The 18,171-nt window shown below is 37.6% G+C and overlaps 1 protein-coding gene across 13 annotated transcripts in view; it reads left to right on the top strand.

The window, feature by feature from the left end:
- The window catches only part of MAST4 (microtubule associated serine/threonine kinase family member 4), a 576,096-nt gene that overhangs the window by 301,821 nt on the left and 256,104 nt on the right, over positions 1–18,171 (top strand). For 7 of the 13 annotated variants that reach the window (XM_070246179.1, XM_023625596.2, XM_023625594.2 and 4 more), the window contains one exon: positions 1,975–2,006. In XM_070246179.1, the coding sequence (XP_070102280.1) occupies positions 1,975–2,006 (32 nt within the window). Of the gene's footprint in view, positions 1–1,974; positions 2,007–16,328; positions 16,365–18,171 lie in introns of all 13 variants that reach the window. The other 6 variants (XM_070246178.1, XM_023625595.2, XM_023625597.2 and 3 more) reach the window with 1 other exon arrangement.

Genomic DNA, 18,171 nt, shown 5'->3' with positions numbered 1-18,171 from the left:
TCCCTTATCTTGCTGTTTCAGCAGTTTTTTCCCAGAGCAAGGCAACCAGCTTATGGTCAGGTCATTTGGTGGAATATGATTGATTGAACTATTTGGGATCATTCATTTGGCCCTTTCTCTTGTATATCTTCTGAGTGATCTATTTGCATGTAGAGCTGAAATAGCATCTAGCTTATTTTTTTTTCTGTTATTAATGATAATACTTGAGGTGCCCTCCTTTTCTTTTTATGCTGCTGTCAGATTAATGTACTGGACAGAGCAGAGTTTGCTTGTCTGAGCTCCAGGCCCTTTGCTATGCAGTGGGTCTCAGTAATTCTCTTCTAAAAAACAATCTGGTGAACAATTACTTCTAGGGAGTTCTCTTTTTTCTTTTGTTTTTTTAAAGCTGACTACAGAACTAATTTCTCAGTGCTTGTCATAACCAAAGATACACATACAGAATATTACTTATTGTTTTTCTATTTACATGTCAGTTCCCAAGGAAAACTGTCTTGGTCAAAGACTTTCCTCTTGTCATTAGGGGCTTTAGTAAATGAAAGTATATTTATATCTCAGAATCAGGGAGCCAAGTTCAGCAAACACTATAATTTCTTGGGGCTAACCAAGATTAAAGAGAAAAATGAAACAAACAAAAATAATGAAAGCGTTTCACCACTGAACCCTGCAGCCCTTGAAAAGAAAATATTAGCTATTGAGAGAAGGAAGAAGATACTCTGTTCCTAAAATTGTTGATTGTTTCTTCTTGCAATTAAACTGTGATATGGTTATTGTAACTCTGTATCAAAATATATCTGCCAGTTAATAAGTAAGGCATATTGTATTTAAAGCAGCATCCTCCCCTGCAGTCTGCTGCTCTCAAGGCCATTTTCTGTAAGCTGTGTTGGAGTAAATTGCACTTTTTAGAAGTAAGGTCTGAGGCCATTGTCCATTACAAACCTTTAAGGATCCAATAAAAATTGGGAACAGGAAAGGTGAGTTCGAAGCAGAGGGGGAAACACCTTTCAAAAGATAATGCTCAAGCTCTGAGAAGGAAAGAAAGAAAGATAATTGTGGGAATGAAAAACCAAATTTACTCCAGTCTTTCAAATTTATAGTGCACTCTTTTTGAGTTGAAATAGCCAGATGACTCATTGCTTCCTATTCTATAATTATCGTCATCAAGTAATCATTCTTGAGTACCTGGACTTCTGAAAGCTACATTACGGGGTGGAGATATTTCTGTATCCTTTTTTCTTTGTTTGATTTGTTGGCTTGTTTGCTTGGTTGTTGTTTTTTTATAAATTTTCTACAGCCTCTCTATAGTTAGGTAGATAATGATCTTAATTTGGGATAAGTGTAAGAGCACCCTTTTAAAACTATAAAGCACTCTGTTAATTGTTACTGTTTGTCTTTTTAGAAGTTCACTAACCTACTTTTAAATATCCTAAATCACATTTAAGAAACAATACCAGAAGGAAACCTTTTGCTTTTTTTTTTTTTTTTTAAATAAAGTGTAATCTTAGGTATGTACAATGTTTTGCATCACTTTATTTCTGTTGGGGGCGAATAGATTGATTTAACTGCCCTTTTCATTTCACTTTGCATGTAATTATAATCCTGCAAAATTTCTCCTCCTCTTTATATCTGTTTCCTCTTTGGATAAGTCCTTTGGTTCCTCAGATTTTCCTTATGTTCAATCATAGGTCTGTGAACTCAACTCAGTATTTTACTGTCATTGCTTTGGGAGGATTAATGTCTTTTCTGCTCTTGAATTTAGATAAACTGTGTTCGTACCTTAAACACAGTGTATAAAGAGAACAGTGTAAGAAGGGATCCAACATAAAATTATGACACTAAAATCTTTTCAGTATAGAAAATGCCAAATCAAGCATCATGAAGGACGGTACGTTTTATGTCATCCATTCAGTGTCCTAGCAGTCCAAGGGTAATGTAGCATCTCATACATATGTTTTGTTTTGTTTTTTTCTTTTGCAGAAGGAGCTGAGTCTCCCCAGAAGAGGAAGTTTGTAAGTAGCATAATTTTGTTTCCTTATTTTATTTTATTTGGTACAGTTGGTAATGTGATTATTCTCTGACTTGATAGATTTTCAGTGGTAAATGGAAAATTAATGATAAACAAATGAATTAAGAAAACAAAAAACTTTGTGTTTATTTATAAATGTCAAATATTAATGATTTCAAGAAAACTTGCAGAAATTTTCCAGAGTTTGTTCCTTATGGGCATTGTAAACCAAAATGAATATTTATTCCTGAGAGAATCTTAAATTTAAAAAATCTATTATGTAATCAAGCAAAAACGTTATTTGCTTTGCACATAGTATAAATTGATCTGAATCAAGAATTAGTGCTCTTCTATATGATCAGGAAATCTATGATTGTTCTTTGTACTATAGTTTTTATGCAGAGTAAATGATATACTTTTGCATTTGAATTGATAAAGACTTTGAGCCAGCTAAACTTTCTACTGTTACATCTGGATCTTACTGAACTGATTCGTGTAATGCTCTTGTATAGAAATAGTAGATTTATGAACCTTGACTTGATTTCTTTATAGTGTGTTTCAACGTTTTATTTTTAAGGCTAATAAATCATAGTTTTTTCCATTAGCAAGTTGCAGAATGAAATTGCCTTTAATATTCCACTAACTTTATGGTAGATTTATTATCAACTAGTACTATGCGAGGGCTGGTGTGGAAATATTTGGATTTGATATCTAATTTATGTTGAAGAACTTAATAGATGGGGCAATGTCCTCTTTTAAAAAATGTTACAATATTTAAGGTAAATTTATACAAGTGTCAACTTGGAGAATTAGAAATGTATATGGTGACTGTTGAAAGATAGAATTCATTCTGTTGACTAAATTTTGGAAAATTTCAGCTTTTTTATCTAGGAACCAAAACTTCATCCACCATGAGCATTTCATTACTGTCCATTTTGGTTCCTCCTTTTTTATAAATTTAGGCTGCCAGGAGGACACTGGATTATTATTCTTGGAGAACGTGCCTGGATAGATTTTCACTAGCTCCCGGCTTAGATCTCCTTTGACTAGAGGTTAATGGCCTAATAGTTTGCCATAATATAATGCCCTTAGAATCAGAAACTTCCCTTCTTCTGCATCATTATTAGACTCTGTCACCTAGACTGGGGAACGTCCAAACTTCTTGACATTTCCCATCAGGATGAGAAATAAGAAACAAGAAAAACAGAAATAACAGGACATGAAGTATCTTTATAGGAAAAAAATCTCTTTTCCCTCATACTTTTATTTAATGGTGAAAGCATCCTAAGTTTGTCTTTTATATTTTACTTGAAAACTTGAGAACTTCAGTCAAATCTTTCTTTTAGCTTTTATAATAGATTGCACTCTTTTCCCCCTGTTTCTGAGTTGGTGTGTTTCCTATAAATTATTATTAAGGTAATGTTAATTAGCAAATTAGATTCCCCATATCTGTTTAAAGGCTATATTTCCTTTTGCACTTGTGTAATTCTCAGTTCTCTTAATGTTAGCTGATAGCCATGAGTTGATGGGGAAATATAAAGAAAATATTTAAATATCTCTACTTGGAAGCATGAAATCTTTAATGAAAAAACAGGAAGATGGCATAAGTTTGGAGTCCATGCTTTGAACATTTAAGCCATTGAAAATGTCCTCCCTAATAAAAATCAATAGGTCTATCAATCAGATGATGGGAATAAAGCATAATATATATGTCAACATAAGTCTACCTTTTTTCTTAAATGCATTCTGAAAAACTTAATACTTCCAAGTGAAGCAAACCAAAAATCAACGTGCTATTTTGTATTTTCTATTGAATACAAATATTCCGCAAAGAATTAATGATGCGTGATATAGATGTTCTGGGGCTTAACGCCACTCAGCACTTTCAGTGACCACCATACAGAATGCCAGTAATTACTCTCTTCATGCAAGGTTCTTTTATGACTTTGGGCAAAAGAAAATGCTTTTAAAAATAAATCCTAGAGTGGTTTTCATACAAATCTAATGAAGAAGGGTACGAGTATGTCTTTATTGGGTTTTGGTACCAGCCAACATAACAGTACCTGATTGTTGAACCTGTTAACACTTCCTCAGTTTATCTATTGCATCAGTGCTTTCAGACCTGTCAGTACCTCCTCCCAGAAAGGCTGAGGATCTGATCCAGCTGTTCTGTTGTCTTCTTTCCACATTAACAGTGAGCAACTGCCCAGTGTGATGTACTGCTCATTGTTTATGGTTACACAGAGATGTGATTGAACTTGTCAGATGTGATTGAACTTGTCAACCTTGAGAAAGGCTGTGCTTTTGGAAGAAGGCACCTGATTTTGTTACATCTGCTGCTTCTAATTTGTATGCCTTGAAGGATGATATTTTTTTTTTTTAGAAGATTTTATTTTTTCCTTTTTCTCCCCAAAGCCCCCCAGTACATAGTTGTATCTTCTTTGTTGTGGGTCCTTCTAGTTGTGGCATGCGGGACGCTGCCTCAGCGTGGTTTAATGAGCAGTGCCATGTCCGCGCCCAGGACTCGAACCAACGAAACACTGGGCCGCCTGCAGCGGAGTGCACGAACTTAACCACTCGGCCACGGGGCCAGCCCCTTGAAGGATGATATTTTTAAAATATATTTTCATCATTCAGACACTTATGGATTTATCAGATTTTTTAAAAAAATTAGTATTGTTTTAAATAAGCTTAAAGATAATTTTTATGATTGAAGTCATATGATAGAAACACATTTATATTTTATATATGCATATATAAAAGTTAAAGCTTTCACAAAAGAACACAGAAAATAGGCTTTTACTTTTATTACTAATTAAAAGTATAAAAAAGCAAACTATTCTGTCTAGAAAAAAGTAATTCAGATCCCCACTGATTTGAATTTATGATCATTTTCTCAAGAACTAACTTGAAGTCTGGGTTATTTGATATGTTTTAAAAGGTTGCAAAGGCAATGATTGTGCTTTTTTTTTTTCTTTTATGGTGCAAAGGGCAACAGAGGAGAGAGAAGTCAAGGGAGCTGCTGTCTGGGCAAGATGTTACTAGATAGCCAAGGGACCCCAGATCAATTTTTCCAGAGGCTTTTCCAGCCCTTTACCAACTTCAAGTCTCCAGATTCCATCTCTACTCTGCTCCATGTATAGCTGGGTTTTAGCTAGTTCTCTTCTACCTTTCACAGAATAGCCATTTGCCAAGGCTCTTGATCCCAGATACTTCTGGGTCTTTCCCCCTCTCTCTCTCCTTGGAACCTCTGTCTCGCTCCCCCTCCTCTCAGCTACTTGTCAAAATCTGTACATCCTTTGAATAAATCGTGTCATAGTCATACAATGAAATACTGTACACCAGGTAGAATGAATGAAGTAGAGTACGTTATCAATAAGTATACTTATCAAAAATATAGTGCTGAGTAAAAGCTAAATGGAAATTCCAGATCCAAGCTAACATTTACACTGTAAAATTTAAAAATATGCAAAACAAGATATTATGTTTTTTCTGAAGATGAACATTTTCAGTAAAAATATAAAAACATGCATGGGAAGCAAATTTACAGTAAAGCTAGTAAGCTTTATCAGCGGAGGGAATGAAAGAGCTGCGGTTTGAGAGGGCTCTGCAGGCAGTTTCATGTATATCATTTATGTGGTGTGTACGTGGGTGTTTATAATATACCCTCTATGTTCTGATATCCTTGAAATATTTTCTTTTAAATGCTCAGTAATTATATGAAGGTTGAATTCAAACTTTTAACTAAATGTTTATGGAGTCTTAAAAATAATTTGAAGAAAAAAATTGTATAAATGTTAATCTGTTTAGAACGAAAGAATGTACTATAGCTGTATTCTTTATCTCATGATGAAGATTGGCCCCAAAAAGTGCAATCTTATGGTAATAGGAATATCTGCTGTGGCACTACTTATTGGTTAATGCCAAAACATCATAGGGGAAATTATGATGATAAATTATGGTACTCTCGAAGTACTTTATGATGTACCATCCTGAAGGTGGAGGAAATGAGGCAAATGAGATGGTAGCATATATGATGGTACATTACGACGTTTATCTGCAGAACTAGGTTTGTTGCCTTTTAGGAGAAGTGACTCACTATTCTTTCTCCCACAAGGTGCCCAGTAGAGTGATGGACACAGTATAGATGTTTGTGGGTCGTCCACGAGTCTGTTCCCTGGACCTCGGCTAGACTGGGAGCCCCTCACAGAGTGAACCCGCCTGCCTTTTCTCTCTAGTTCCTATCATGGGGTCTGCTATGTGAGGCCTAACCGTGGTTCCATGGCTGGACGGCTCAGGCCGGATCCTTCTTGGTTTAAATTGTGGAACGCGTAGACTCTCTTGACGTTATTTTGATTTTTCTAGGAACAATGAATCTCAACCGTCTGTATTTATAGAAGTGCTAGTAGTGTTGTGGGTTCCTTATCTAATCTTCACTCATATTTAGAACTTGGGTCCAGAAATGACATTTCTAAGTGGAAAAACTCTCTGGGAGGTGTTTGTTTTCAGGCAGGGACAGTTGGAAAAGGGTCAAAGCCCAAGGTGTGAGCTAATGGATGATTAGGAGCAGAACCCAGATGTCCCTGGCAGCCACTCGTAATTTTCAAAGGACCCCTTTGTGTTTTACTAATTGCCAAATAAATAGCTCTCCAGGACAGAAAGAGCTTCTTTTTCATGAAATTCCCTGGGGAGAGGAGCAGGAAATTGGCTGGGGCTGCCTCCCTTGCCTCCTCCAATCTTGGTATTTCATGATCTTTGCGATTTCTCCACACACAGGAGGAAACTGCACTGTTTATTCTTAGAAAGTAACTTCTCCTTGGTGCTTAAAATAGGCTTTCTTTTGCGTCTTTTAATCCTGAGCCTGAGTGCATTGTTTCACGGAGTCCTGTGGATCTGGGATCCATAAAACTATCTGCAGTTATCACTTTATTTTAGTAGAAACAGTGACTGACACTTGGTGAGTTTCTTGGCTTTATGGTCTTTGGCCACACACGTTTTAAAGGGATATCCAGCAGCAAAAACCCAAAGCAGAAGCAGCTCCTTGTGTGCAGAGAAGTCCTGGAAAAGTGCTGCTTGCTGAGGAATTGCTGGGAGTATCGAAATTACTAAAAAGCAACGTAGGAGTCTTCTTGGCTTATTTGAATTTCTTGATCTAGCAGCAATATTGGTATCTAGTAACTCTTTCTCTCTCTAGAGTTTTGTTTCTTCTCCATTTACCCTTTCATTATTGTTCTGAAAGTGGATGGGGTCTAGTAGGGCTGGTCGTGGAATAAGTAGGGTAGGTGTCTACTGGCATACAATGGTTTCCAGTCTCTTAGGAAGTCCACCTCCCTATCTACAAAGAAGGCAAGCATCTTAACCACACCTCCCACAGTGCTGGATATCCCCGTGCTAGAAACCCAATCAGTCAAATCTTAAAGATGTTTTCTCTTCGGTGTCTCGTTGAAATGTACGAAAGGTGCGTACCTTTGGGCAGGGTGTGCCTGGGCTGTGTTTAGCACAGCTGCAGACCCTTGATTAATGAGATGCTTCTGGTGGGCTGGTGAGAGACAAGGCTACCAGATAGGGTAGCAGCTGTCAAGAACCATTTTGCCACATATATAAATTAATAAATGTATCAACAGAGTGATAACTTTATTTTACTTCTTTCTAATTTTGTCCCTCTTGGGCAGGGGCAGGAAAGGGTGTCCAGGTATGGGATGGAAGAGGAGAGTGAGCAGAAGAGGGAGAGAATATTGTTGAAGAGTGGTCAGGGCTACAGAGGCAGAGGAACCTGATGGTTACTGGAAACTTCTGGGTGGAGCTGGGCATGCTGGACTTATAAGATATATTGAACTGAATGCACCGGATTAAGGTATTTCTTAGATTGGAATTCCTCATTTTGAGACAAGACAGGAAGTGACCTTCTGTATAATTGAATAGGCTTGGGTTAATGTAATTGGCATATATGGGTCTGTGTATTTTTTAAAGACTTACGTTTAGGCCAGTTGTGTTTCAGCCAGAACATACTGCCTTGACAAGCTGTTTAGAAAAGTAGTTTGAGTAAAATGAAGTTATTTCTAGAATGTAAGGAGAGGAATCACCTTGGTTTTACAATTGAGTTGAATTAGATTTAGGAGATTTTCAGCAAGGTGAAGGCAACATTTCCTGAAAGAGAGAGAAGGAGCTTAATTCTAGCAAAATAAGGACATGTAAACCATATTTGGATAAGTTTTAAAATAAATTTACTTTCTTTCTTAGTACTTTTTTCCTTCCGACCCCCACAAATATTGAAGCAAGAATTCAAAATACCTATTGTCGAAGCCAAATGGAAGTCCAGTGTCATTTTGAATGTTAGAAATCCAGAAACAAAATGAGAAAGAATTGAGTGTTGCATCTGAATTAGCATTTAAAGTGGCATGTTTATATAAAAAGAGAATGGTGTAATATATCCTGAGAGTAAAGAGAGGATTTCAGACTGTGAAAGAATGTCAATTGCATTTATATATTCATCGAATAGGCAGTTTGGTATTTGCTATGTATTTGCAGCATCCCTTATCACGCCTGCGTTCGTCTTCTGTGAGGTGGGCTGGGGAGGAGACCTGAGAGATGGAAACAATGTCAGATTGATCTTCTCACCTTGGAAAATTCCAGGAGGACCTTAGTTTCGCTCCAGGGGAATAGGGGTTTTAGATCACCTGGGGAGGTTTATCAAAATACATGTGCATTTCCAAACACGCTTGGGGGAGTGCAAATCAGAATTTGTGTGTGTGTGTTTGTTGCAGGTGGGGTCAGGGGAAGCCAGAGACCTGTGGACTTTCAGCCAGTTCTCAAGGCGAGTCTGAAATTCCCCCCGAAGTTGGAAACTCCTGTTCTCAGGAAAGCTTCAGGGTGTATGCAGTGGCACAGTGGGCTTCTGGATGCCCAAGGGCAAGAGGGGAAGTTCTCTATTTCATCTATACTAGGATAACTTTTCAACAAATCCGAATCAAACAGGAATTTGGGGAGAGTTTTTCAGTGAGCAGTCGTTTTCAGCAAGTCTTGTCTGGGGTGACCCACTGAGGCAGGCGGATGCCTGTGCTTTCTCACTACAAGCCACCTTCTCAGGCTGTTATTCGATAGACATTTCAGAGCAGGGACTCAGGAGCCACACTGCCTGATTTTCAATCCTCTCTCTGCCATTTCACCAGCTGTGTGACCTTCAGAGAGTTTAATCTCCACGTGTCTTAGTTTCCTCATCTGTAAAATGGAGATACTATTCTCTCCTGGAGTGTTTTGAGGATTAAATTAGTTAATCTTTGTGAAGTGTTTATAACAGTGCCTGCATGCAGTTAAGTACTATGTAAGTGTTTTGTTAAATAAATAAAACATGTTGAGAATTAAGCCCTCCCACCCCCAACAATCACTTATTTTTGTCCTGTAGAGTTAGGCAAAAGACTACAAAGTAGGCTGAGGAAGTTCCCTTAAAACTAGATCGTCTGAGTAGCATGTTCTGAGGGCCTGTTTTGTTTGCCAACTCTTCTGTCAATGGAGAGGAGTTAAAGAGGGCAGTTACCCTCTGTGCTTGGGTAAATCTTTTGCCTTTATCTTGTGATGGTCAACCTTGATAACAGGAAGTTTCTGGGTGTGCTATGGAGACAGACCCCACTCATGTTCTGGCTCTGTGTCATCAGGCTGTGAGGGAAGTCCCTGTGCTCAGTGGCCCCTCTTCCAGAATAATCCATCACTTTAGACCTGCCCATCTTTCTTCTTAGCATGGTATACAGGTCACTTCTTGAAATTGTGTGTTGGGACAGACAGGTGTTAAGGAAAATGAAGTGGGATATTATAGATGTCCATATGGAAAATTTTAATCATAGGATTTCAGAGCTGGAAGAAGCCTTACTAGAAATTTGATTAAGAAGACCTTTGTTTCGTAAGTGAGGAACTATCACCTCAGAGGATTTGAGATTTGCTTGTGCTCAGATAGTTCCTTGACTAGGAACTCTGCCCAGAATTTAGGGTTCCTACCCACCAGGGGCTGGAAAGCAATCTTTCCTTCTGGAGGGCAACACACTTTAGTCAGAGAGACATAATCAGCAAGGGTGTGGGTGCGTTTTGTTCTATAAAGGCATGAATTTTAGTGTTGACATTCAAGTGTGGATCAAATAAAGGGTAGACCTCACAGAGGAGGCTTGACTTCCCCATGCTCGTCATGTATTCTTTGAACATTCTGGAAAGCACGACCTCAAATTCTTAATAGTTTACACTTAAAACTGCAACCAAAGGAAACACCTTGAGCCACACCCCAGCGCTACCAGGATGCTCAGTTTACTCAGACTAATAAAGAGACTGATGATAGCTACACAGGTGGCTATGGCAGTCCCAGCCGCAGTAACGGCAATCCCCAAATGTGCCCATTATCCACCGAGACTGAGCAGAATGGCTGAATTCTGTATTATTCTCTTACCCCGCTGGCTGTAGTGACTCGGGCCCTCTAAGGGGAACCATAGAGAGGTGGGGGGGGGGGGGGGGGTGTAGCCGACAGATTGTGCTTGTGTGTTGGTGTTTCTCCTTAGAATCTGTGGTTTCCTCTGCCATTCTTACTCCTGAGAATTAAAGGCCCTACTCTTTTACTCTTTTTGCACTGACTCTCAGACCTAAGCAGCTGGGAAGAAATTATTTTAGGGTTTCCTTCTCTGCTTTTCTGCAGTGGGGGCCTCACCCTCTGAGAATTCTGGCAGGTCATTACTTTCATCTGAATACACATGCATTGCCTTTTAACATGTTGTTATAAAGTCTCCTCTCCTGGGATGAGGCTGGGGACTTTTCCATGCTAATGTGTTAGAACAGAAGAAGTGCCCATAGAACATGCCAGCAACTGTTCACTTCTCTTCCCATTGGTCTTCTGGGCTCTGCCTCACTTCATACATGACCCAGGTAACTTTTGACTAGTACCATAAGGGAGTTCTATGCAGTTAGGAAAAAGTTTTATGAAGTATATTCTGTGGATTTAATTTGCTTGTGGAAATGGGTGGCATGACCTTGACCTGGCACAAAAAGATAAATTCTAATGTCTTTTTAAGAATAAAAATTCTAACGATAATAAATTCAGATATACATGTTATATTTAGGGAAAGATTTTGAAATGCATTTCTTCTGGAACTATAAACTTTCAAGAAATATTTGCATATTTTGTAGATGCTTATGTGAAAGTGTTTGTACTCTATTAGAAAATATTAATTTGGCATATGCTTCATGCTCTTTATTGTGCAGGAAAAATGATTTCTAGCTTTTGTCCTGTCGTACAGATCAGTGGATTAACCTTGTGGTGACATTGGCACTGAGTGCTGAATTCTTATTAAAGCCTGATTTTTCCAGTGCAGTCTTTTATTGTTGTTGGTGTCGGTGGTATGTACTTTTACTTAGGAAAGTCAGCTTTGAGGCAGAGGTTATCTTTGGGATTTACTTTTATTTTTCAGAAACTGAGGAGGGTATTTGCTTTGAGAAGTGGGCAGCATATGAAGTCCTTGCGTAGCTGCTGTGGAACAAATGATAATGTTCACTGCAGGAGCAGTGGGGACCTTCCCCTGGGTGGCAGCAGATCAAAGGGTGGAGCATTCTGCTTCTTTTCTCGGTCTCCCTCGGCCTCTCTGCTGAGGCGCTAAACAATGTTTGCTTGGCGTGGGACACACGAGTGAGTTCGCCAGGGGTTTTGTATTTCATCCTATAAAGCATAGTGTTTAGTATCTTAACAAATCAAGAATCAATTATCTGGGAGAATAAGCTGAAGGCTTTTTATGTCTAGGATAAATTAGTTTAAATGCTAAAACCAGTCCTTGTGGATTAAAGAAGCGTTTAGAAGCAATGGAGTCTATTTTAAAAATGCACTTGACATTACATGCTGAAATGAAACTAATAGATCAGTACACGGGTTTCGTGTCTTAGGGGAACAATGGTGGCTTTTTTAGGTGGGATTCCAAGGTATTACCAATTTGTATGTAAATGCAGTTAATTCTAATAGAATCACAGGGAAAAATATTGTCATCAAACATCTGGTTAAAAGCATGTTGCTTAATTACTATCTCGGAGTATTGAGGTCACTTAGCTGTATTCTAAGTTTTTCTGCTGAGAGATGTTGGTCAGACATATCTGTAAGACCACGGTAGGGGATGGTGATGGGGGTGGTTATCTTGGGAGATACTTAAAAGGAGAATTAAAGCAAAGAGAATTCAAATTGGAACTTCTTGAGGCTCTGTCTAGTCTCTCCCTACCCAACATGCACCTTTTAGCTACAATTTAACATCACCTAGGCTGCATTATGTTAAGTACCCAGGAATTGTGAATTCTATTTGTATTAGGCCACACCTGAATTTGAGACAACAAAACAAACAAGAAAACCAAAACGGCTTCCTGTCGTGAAATCCCATGTATCCTGAACTAATTTCAGCTGTCCCGGGAGCCGTCTAACCCTACATGGTCTAGCATTAATGTTCTCCCCAACAGCTAACAAGGCTTCCCCTCCCTTTAAAAAAAGAAAAAAAACAGCTTTATTCAAGCATAATTGGCATACAGTTAACTGCACTTAATTTAAAAGACACAGGGACCGGGCCCGGTGGCAAAGTGGTTAAGTGCGCACGTTCTGCTTCAGCGGCCTGGGGTTCGCTGGTTCGGATCCCGGGTGCGGACATGACACCACTTGGCACACGATGATGTGGTAGGCGTACCATGTATAAAGTAGAGGAAGATGGGCATGGATGTTAGCTTAGGGCCAGTCTTCCTCAGCAAAAACAGGAGGATTGGCAGCAGTTAGCTCAGGGCTAATCTTCATCAAAAAAAGTAAGTAAATAAATTTAAAGGACACAGTTGCATAAATTTTGACACATGTATATACCTGTGAAGCCACTACCTGAGCCAAGGTAATGAAATATCCATCTCCCTTGAAATTTCCTCAGCGATTTGTAGTCACTCCCTCCACCCCTACAGGCCCAATTGAGGTGATTACTAATGCTTTCCATCCCTAAAGCTCAGTTTGCATTTTCTAAAATTTTAAATGAATGGAATGATACTGTTTATACTTTACTTCTATTGGTCTAGTTTCTTTCACTCAGCATAATTATCTTGAGATTCACTATGTTGTAGCATATGTTAATAGCTCATAACTTTTTTTTGCTAAATAACATTGTATTGAATGGATGGACCATAGTTTGATTATCCATTTGCTTACTGATGGGCATTTGGGTTGCTTATAGTTTTTGGCCATTAAAAATAAAGCTGCTAAAGATGATTGATCAATTTTTTCAGAGCTTGTGGCTTATGTTTTCAATCTCTTTACAGCATCTATTGAAGGGCAGACATTTTTAATTTTGATGTCTACTTTACCAATTTGTTGTTTAAGTGGTCATGTTTTTGGTGTTGCATCTAAGTCATCTTTGCCTGATCCAGAGTCACAAAGGCTTTTGCCAATGTTTTTTTCCAGAAGATTTATGGTTTTAGATTTTACATTTACGTCTATGACCCATTTTGAGTTAGTTTTGTATAGGGGGTGAAGAATGGATCAAAGCTCATGTTCTTGCAAAAAGGTATCTAATTGTTTCAGCCCATTTGTTGAACAGACTATACTTTCTCCACTGAATTGCTTTTGTTGAAAATCAGTTGTCCATGTATGTGTGTCTATTGACAGTCTTTCTACTCTATTTCATTGACCTTATGTCTGTCTTTATATCAATACCACATGGTTTTGATTATTGTAGCTTTATAATAAGTTTAGATATCAGATAGTGTTAGTCTTCCAACTTTGTTCAGTTTTTTCAAAGTTGTTTTGGCTATTCTGGGTTCTTTAATTTTGGAATTAGTTTGTCAGTTTCTACCAAAAAAGCCTATTAAGATTTTTATTGGAATTACATTAAAACTATAGATCAATTTGAGGAGCTATGAAGAGTTTTCCAGTGGTTATAATGAAACTCTAGTCTTAGAGATGGATTAGGGAGACTAATGTGTGGATTAATACAGTTTAGAGAGACGGGGATAGAATTGTCCCCAAGATTTACTGATGGAGGAGATGGGTGACCCAGCCAGGGGAGACTGACTTGAGGAATGAGTGACCATCAGTGAGCAAATACTTTGTCAGAAAAATTCCCTGAGAGAAGCCGAAGAGAAATGGTTGGGTGGGTGGTTCTGGGAGCAGCACAAGTAATGATTTCAAGCTTAAGTTAGAGGGAATTATACACATTTCTTCTGGAAAGAAGAACTGCAATGGAGAATTCAGGCTCAGCGTAGTCGGAGAATAAAGGAGGAAGAGCATGACCAGACCAGGTTCACGTCTAGAACCTCATGTGTTTATGTCTAGTAGAGCAGTGGGCCACAAGGTCTGCAAAGGTTGTGATGCAGGGAACACTGAGAGAGGTGTGCATCATGCTTTAATGATTGCTGCAATGACTGAGTCTTAGGAAACAGTGAAGGTCACTTGTACATTTGAACTGATTGCTGGTCTATAACAGTGGTTCTCAACGAGGGGTGATTTTTGTACCCTAAGGGGACATTTGACAACGTCTAGAGACATTTTTGTTTGTCACAACTACTGGAGGATGGGGTTTCTCCTATCATTTAGTGAGTAGTAGAGGCCAGGGCTGCTGCTAAACATCCTACAATGTACAGAAAAACACCCCCACCCCCAGAGTGCCAATAGTGCCAGAGTTGGGGAACCCTGGTCTAGTGAGGGGGGACCAGAAAAGAGGGTGAAGTGAGAGTAGAGCTGATTGATTGTTGTGACACCGCATGTCTCTGTTGTCTCAGAGAAATACTGTGGTATGTGGTGACCGTGGAAAGTTACCCTGGATGATCAGGAATTAGTCTGTGGAAATCTTCTTTGGGCATGTTTGCAGAGGATGCCTAAAAATGTTATTAAATAAGCCTAGTTTAACAAAAGCATACCTTAACTACAAATAAATGGAAGAAATATTGAACATTTGAGTTAATTCACTTAGCAAGAAAATATTTGTTTGCACTTGACATTGCCCATAGATGAGTTCATCAGTTGGGATACTTTTGATTATAACTAATAGAAAACCTAACTCATGGTAGCTGAAAAAACAAAGGAAATTTACCAGCTCATGTAATTAAAATGTCCAGTCGTCTTGTAGAGCTTGGTCCAGAGGTTCAATGTTGACACAAGGACCCAGTTTCTCCTTCGTCCCAGTGGAGGCTGCTTTCCTAGCTCATAGACAGCTGCTAGCAGTTTTCAGGGTTACTGTTTCTTGTTTATTCTCAAGAGAGGATTTTTCTTCTCCTACCATTATGGATTTCTCTTGATTAGACAATCTTAAATTATGTGTCCACCCTTGAATATGGTAATATTTATAGCATTACTCTCGTTAGCTTAGAACAGTGCCATCCAGTATGGTCACCAGTAGCCTCATGTGGCTCTTGAGCTCTTGAAATGTAACTAACCCAAATTAAGATGTGAAAAAGAGATGTGAAATATCTAGTTAATAATTTGTACATTAATTGCATGTTGAAATGATAGTATTTTTGGTGTATTGGGTTAGAATACCAATGCATTATTAAAATCACTTTCACATTTCTTTTGGATTTATTTTAATGTGACTACTAGAAAATTTAAAATTATCTAAGTGTCTTTAAATTGTATTTCTGGTGGACAGAACTGACTTAGACCATTCAGGATTCCCTGGGAATGGGGTAGAGTCAGTCCCACCCAAACCACATGGCCGATTCACCTATGGGAGAGAGAGGGAATGGATATTGGGTAAGGCATCAAAAATGAACACTATGGTGACTGGCATAAGCAACGAAGGGAATATTTGTTTATTTGCTACTATTTTCCTGAAGATGAATGTCTGGAAATGCTACTACTCTGCTACCTCTAATGAAAGCTAATATTTTTTTCTTAAATAAGTTTTTGAAAATTATAAAATTAACACAGTGCTCATAGTAAATAGTGAAATAACACAAAGATATACGAAGAGAAATTAAATAATCCCCATCCCTTCCAGTCCCTGTCTGCACTCACAGCCCTCTGGAGTCATTTTTCCCTGGTCTGTGTTCTTCCATTCCTTCCTTCATACACATATGAGTGCATGCACGTGCATTGATTTGTTGCAGTTGTCGCTACTATCTTTCTCTCTTTATCAGTCTTCCCAGTCAGTATCTACAGATTTATCCCATTATTTTTCATAATTATATAATACTCTAGGTAGAGATATGTTACATTTCTTTCAACCATTTCCTCATCAATGGGCATTCATGTCATTTCCAGTCCCCGCTCCTCCTCTGCCCCACAACAAACAATGCTGCAGTAAACACCTTTGTACCTATATCCTTACGTACTGGTCCTTTTTTTTTCCTATAGGATAGATTCCCAGAAGTGGAATTGCTTGGTCAAACGGTATGTGTATTTTTAATTTTAATAGATATTGCTAGATTATTTGCCCCAAAGGAATAGTAAATCACATTTGCACACGGAGTACCCATTTCCTACATTCTCACCAGCACTGCATGTCACTGCTCCTTTTACTTCCTGCTAATCTTATGATCTCTACTCATGACTTTAATTTGCATTTCCTTCACCACCACTGATGTTGAGTATATTTTCATATGTTTATTGTCCACTTGAATTTCTCTTTCTTCATTTCATGTTCATTTCTACTGCTCTTTTTCCTATTTGGTTGTGTTTTTCTTTCACAATTTCTGGGAGCTATTGTGTTTTAGAAATGTTAATCCTTTGCTGTATGTGTGCAAATATATTACAGTTCTTGTCTCTGTGTATGATGTCTTTTGCCAAATGAAAATTGTTAATTATTGTTTAATCACGTCTATCTTTTTCTTTATTGCTTCTGAGTTATCTGTTTTGCTTAGGGTGGTTTCATCCATCCCAAGGCCTTCAAATATTCTCTTAAATTTTCTCCCCAATTTTTTAAAACATTCAAATCTGACTCCAATTTTAAATTTTGTGCATGATATGAGGTAGGATTCTTTCTTTTTTCCCCCCTTAGATGGAAAACCAGTTACTTAAGTCCTAGTTATTATAAGAAACTTTATTTTTCATGGGGTTGAAATGTTACCATTGTCACATATAAAGATGCCATGTATACCTGATCTGTTTCTGTATTGTCTATTCTGATTGCTGTCTATTTCTGTGCCAATATTCTGTTTTGAATGCAGTGGCTTTTTAGTAAGTTGTAATGTCTGGTAAGTTCTCCTTCACTGGTCTTTTCATGGTTGTTTTCAGCCATTTTTTTCATATTCTGGTTAAATTAAATTTTAAAACTTAAAGTTGAGGAATTTTTTCTTAAATGTTTTGAATATAGAGGTTACTATAACAATATGTGATGAATAGAACCAAAGAATTAATATTTATCCATTTGGGGATCTCTTTACTTGATGTTACTAATTGGAAAATATTTACTGATAACCCAAGGATTTTTTCTTCTGTGAATTTTAATTCTTTAAATGTGGTTTTACTTTCTCATGATAATTGTACGATTGCCTCAAGATGCAAAAATGGGAATACAGGATGACATATTTTAATCTATCCACAAATTGGATTATTGCATTAAAACTAAGGTGGTTAAAGCTTTCAATGACTGTAACCTTATGAGTAGTTTGTATTTCTGTTTATGTATCAAGTTATAAATATGCTCGTACCTGGATTGGTTGAGGGGTGTGTAAGTACAGTACTGTGAACCATGAACTGTAACCAAAGTGCATTATAAACCATGTATTTTGCTATCTATTATGATTTGGTTCTTGTAAAACTTAAACAATGTTGACTTAAGAAATTGTCACAGTTGAAATTTTGAGTAAAGTTGTTTAATATATGTTTTTGACAATTTTTTAATTTTAAATTTATGTTAATGTGATATTAACTTAATTGTATTCACTGATATTCTTAATTGCTTTTCCAAAACTTCAGTTGTTATAATATGAAGGTAATAAATACCTTTTGTGCTTTTTTAAAAGCATTTGAAATATTGGAGCAAAACACTAAACTGCCTGCAATTAAAGATGAAAGTAATATTGTCTTACAAATGAACTGATATACAGATATACACAAGGTCTGTATTTTGCTTGTGGAAATAAAAGGACATCCCCACATAGGTTCTACTCATGTATACTTGGTTAGTTAGAAAACCATTAGTTTGTTGTACAGCCAAAACTGAAATGGTGAAATAATTAATATATTGTGACTATTA

Source organism: Equus caballus, chromosome 21 (genome assembly GCF_041296265.1).
Source record: "Equus caballus isolate H_3958 breed thoroughbred chromosome 21, TB-T2T, whole genome shotgun sequence".
NCBI classification, from domain to species: Eukaryota; Metazoa; Chordata; class Mammalia; order Perissodactyla; family Equidae; genus Equus; species Equus caballus.
The sequence above is the reverse complement of the archived record's forward strand: the minus strand, read 5'-3'. Positions and strand labels throughout refer to the sequence as shown.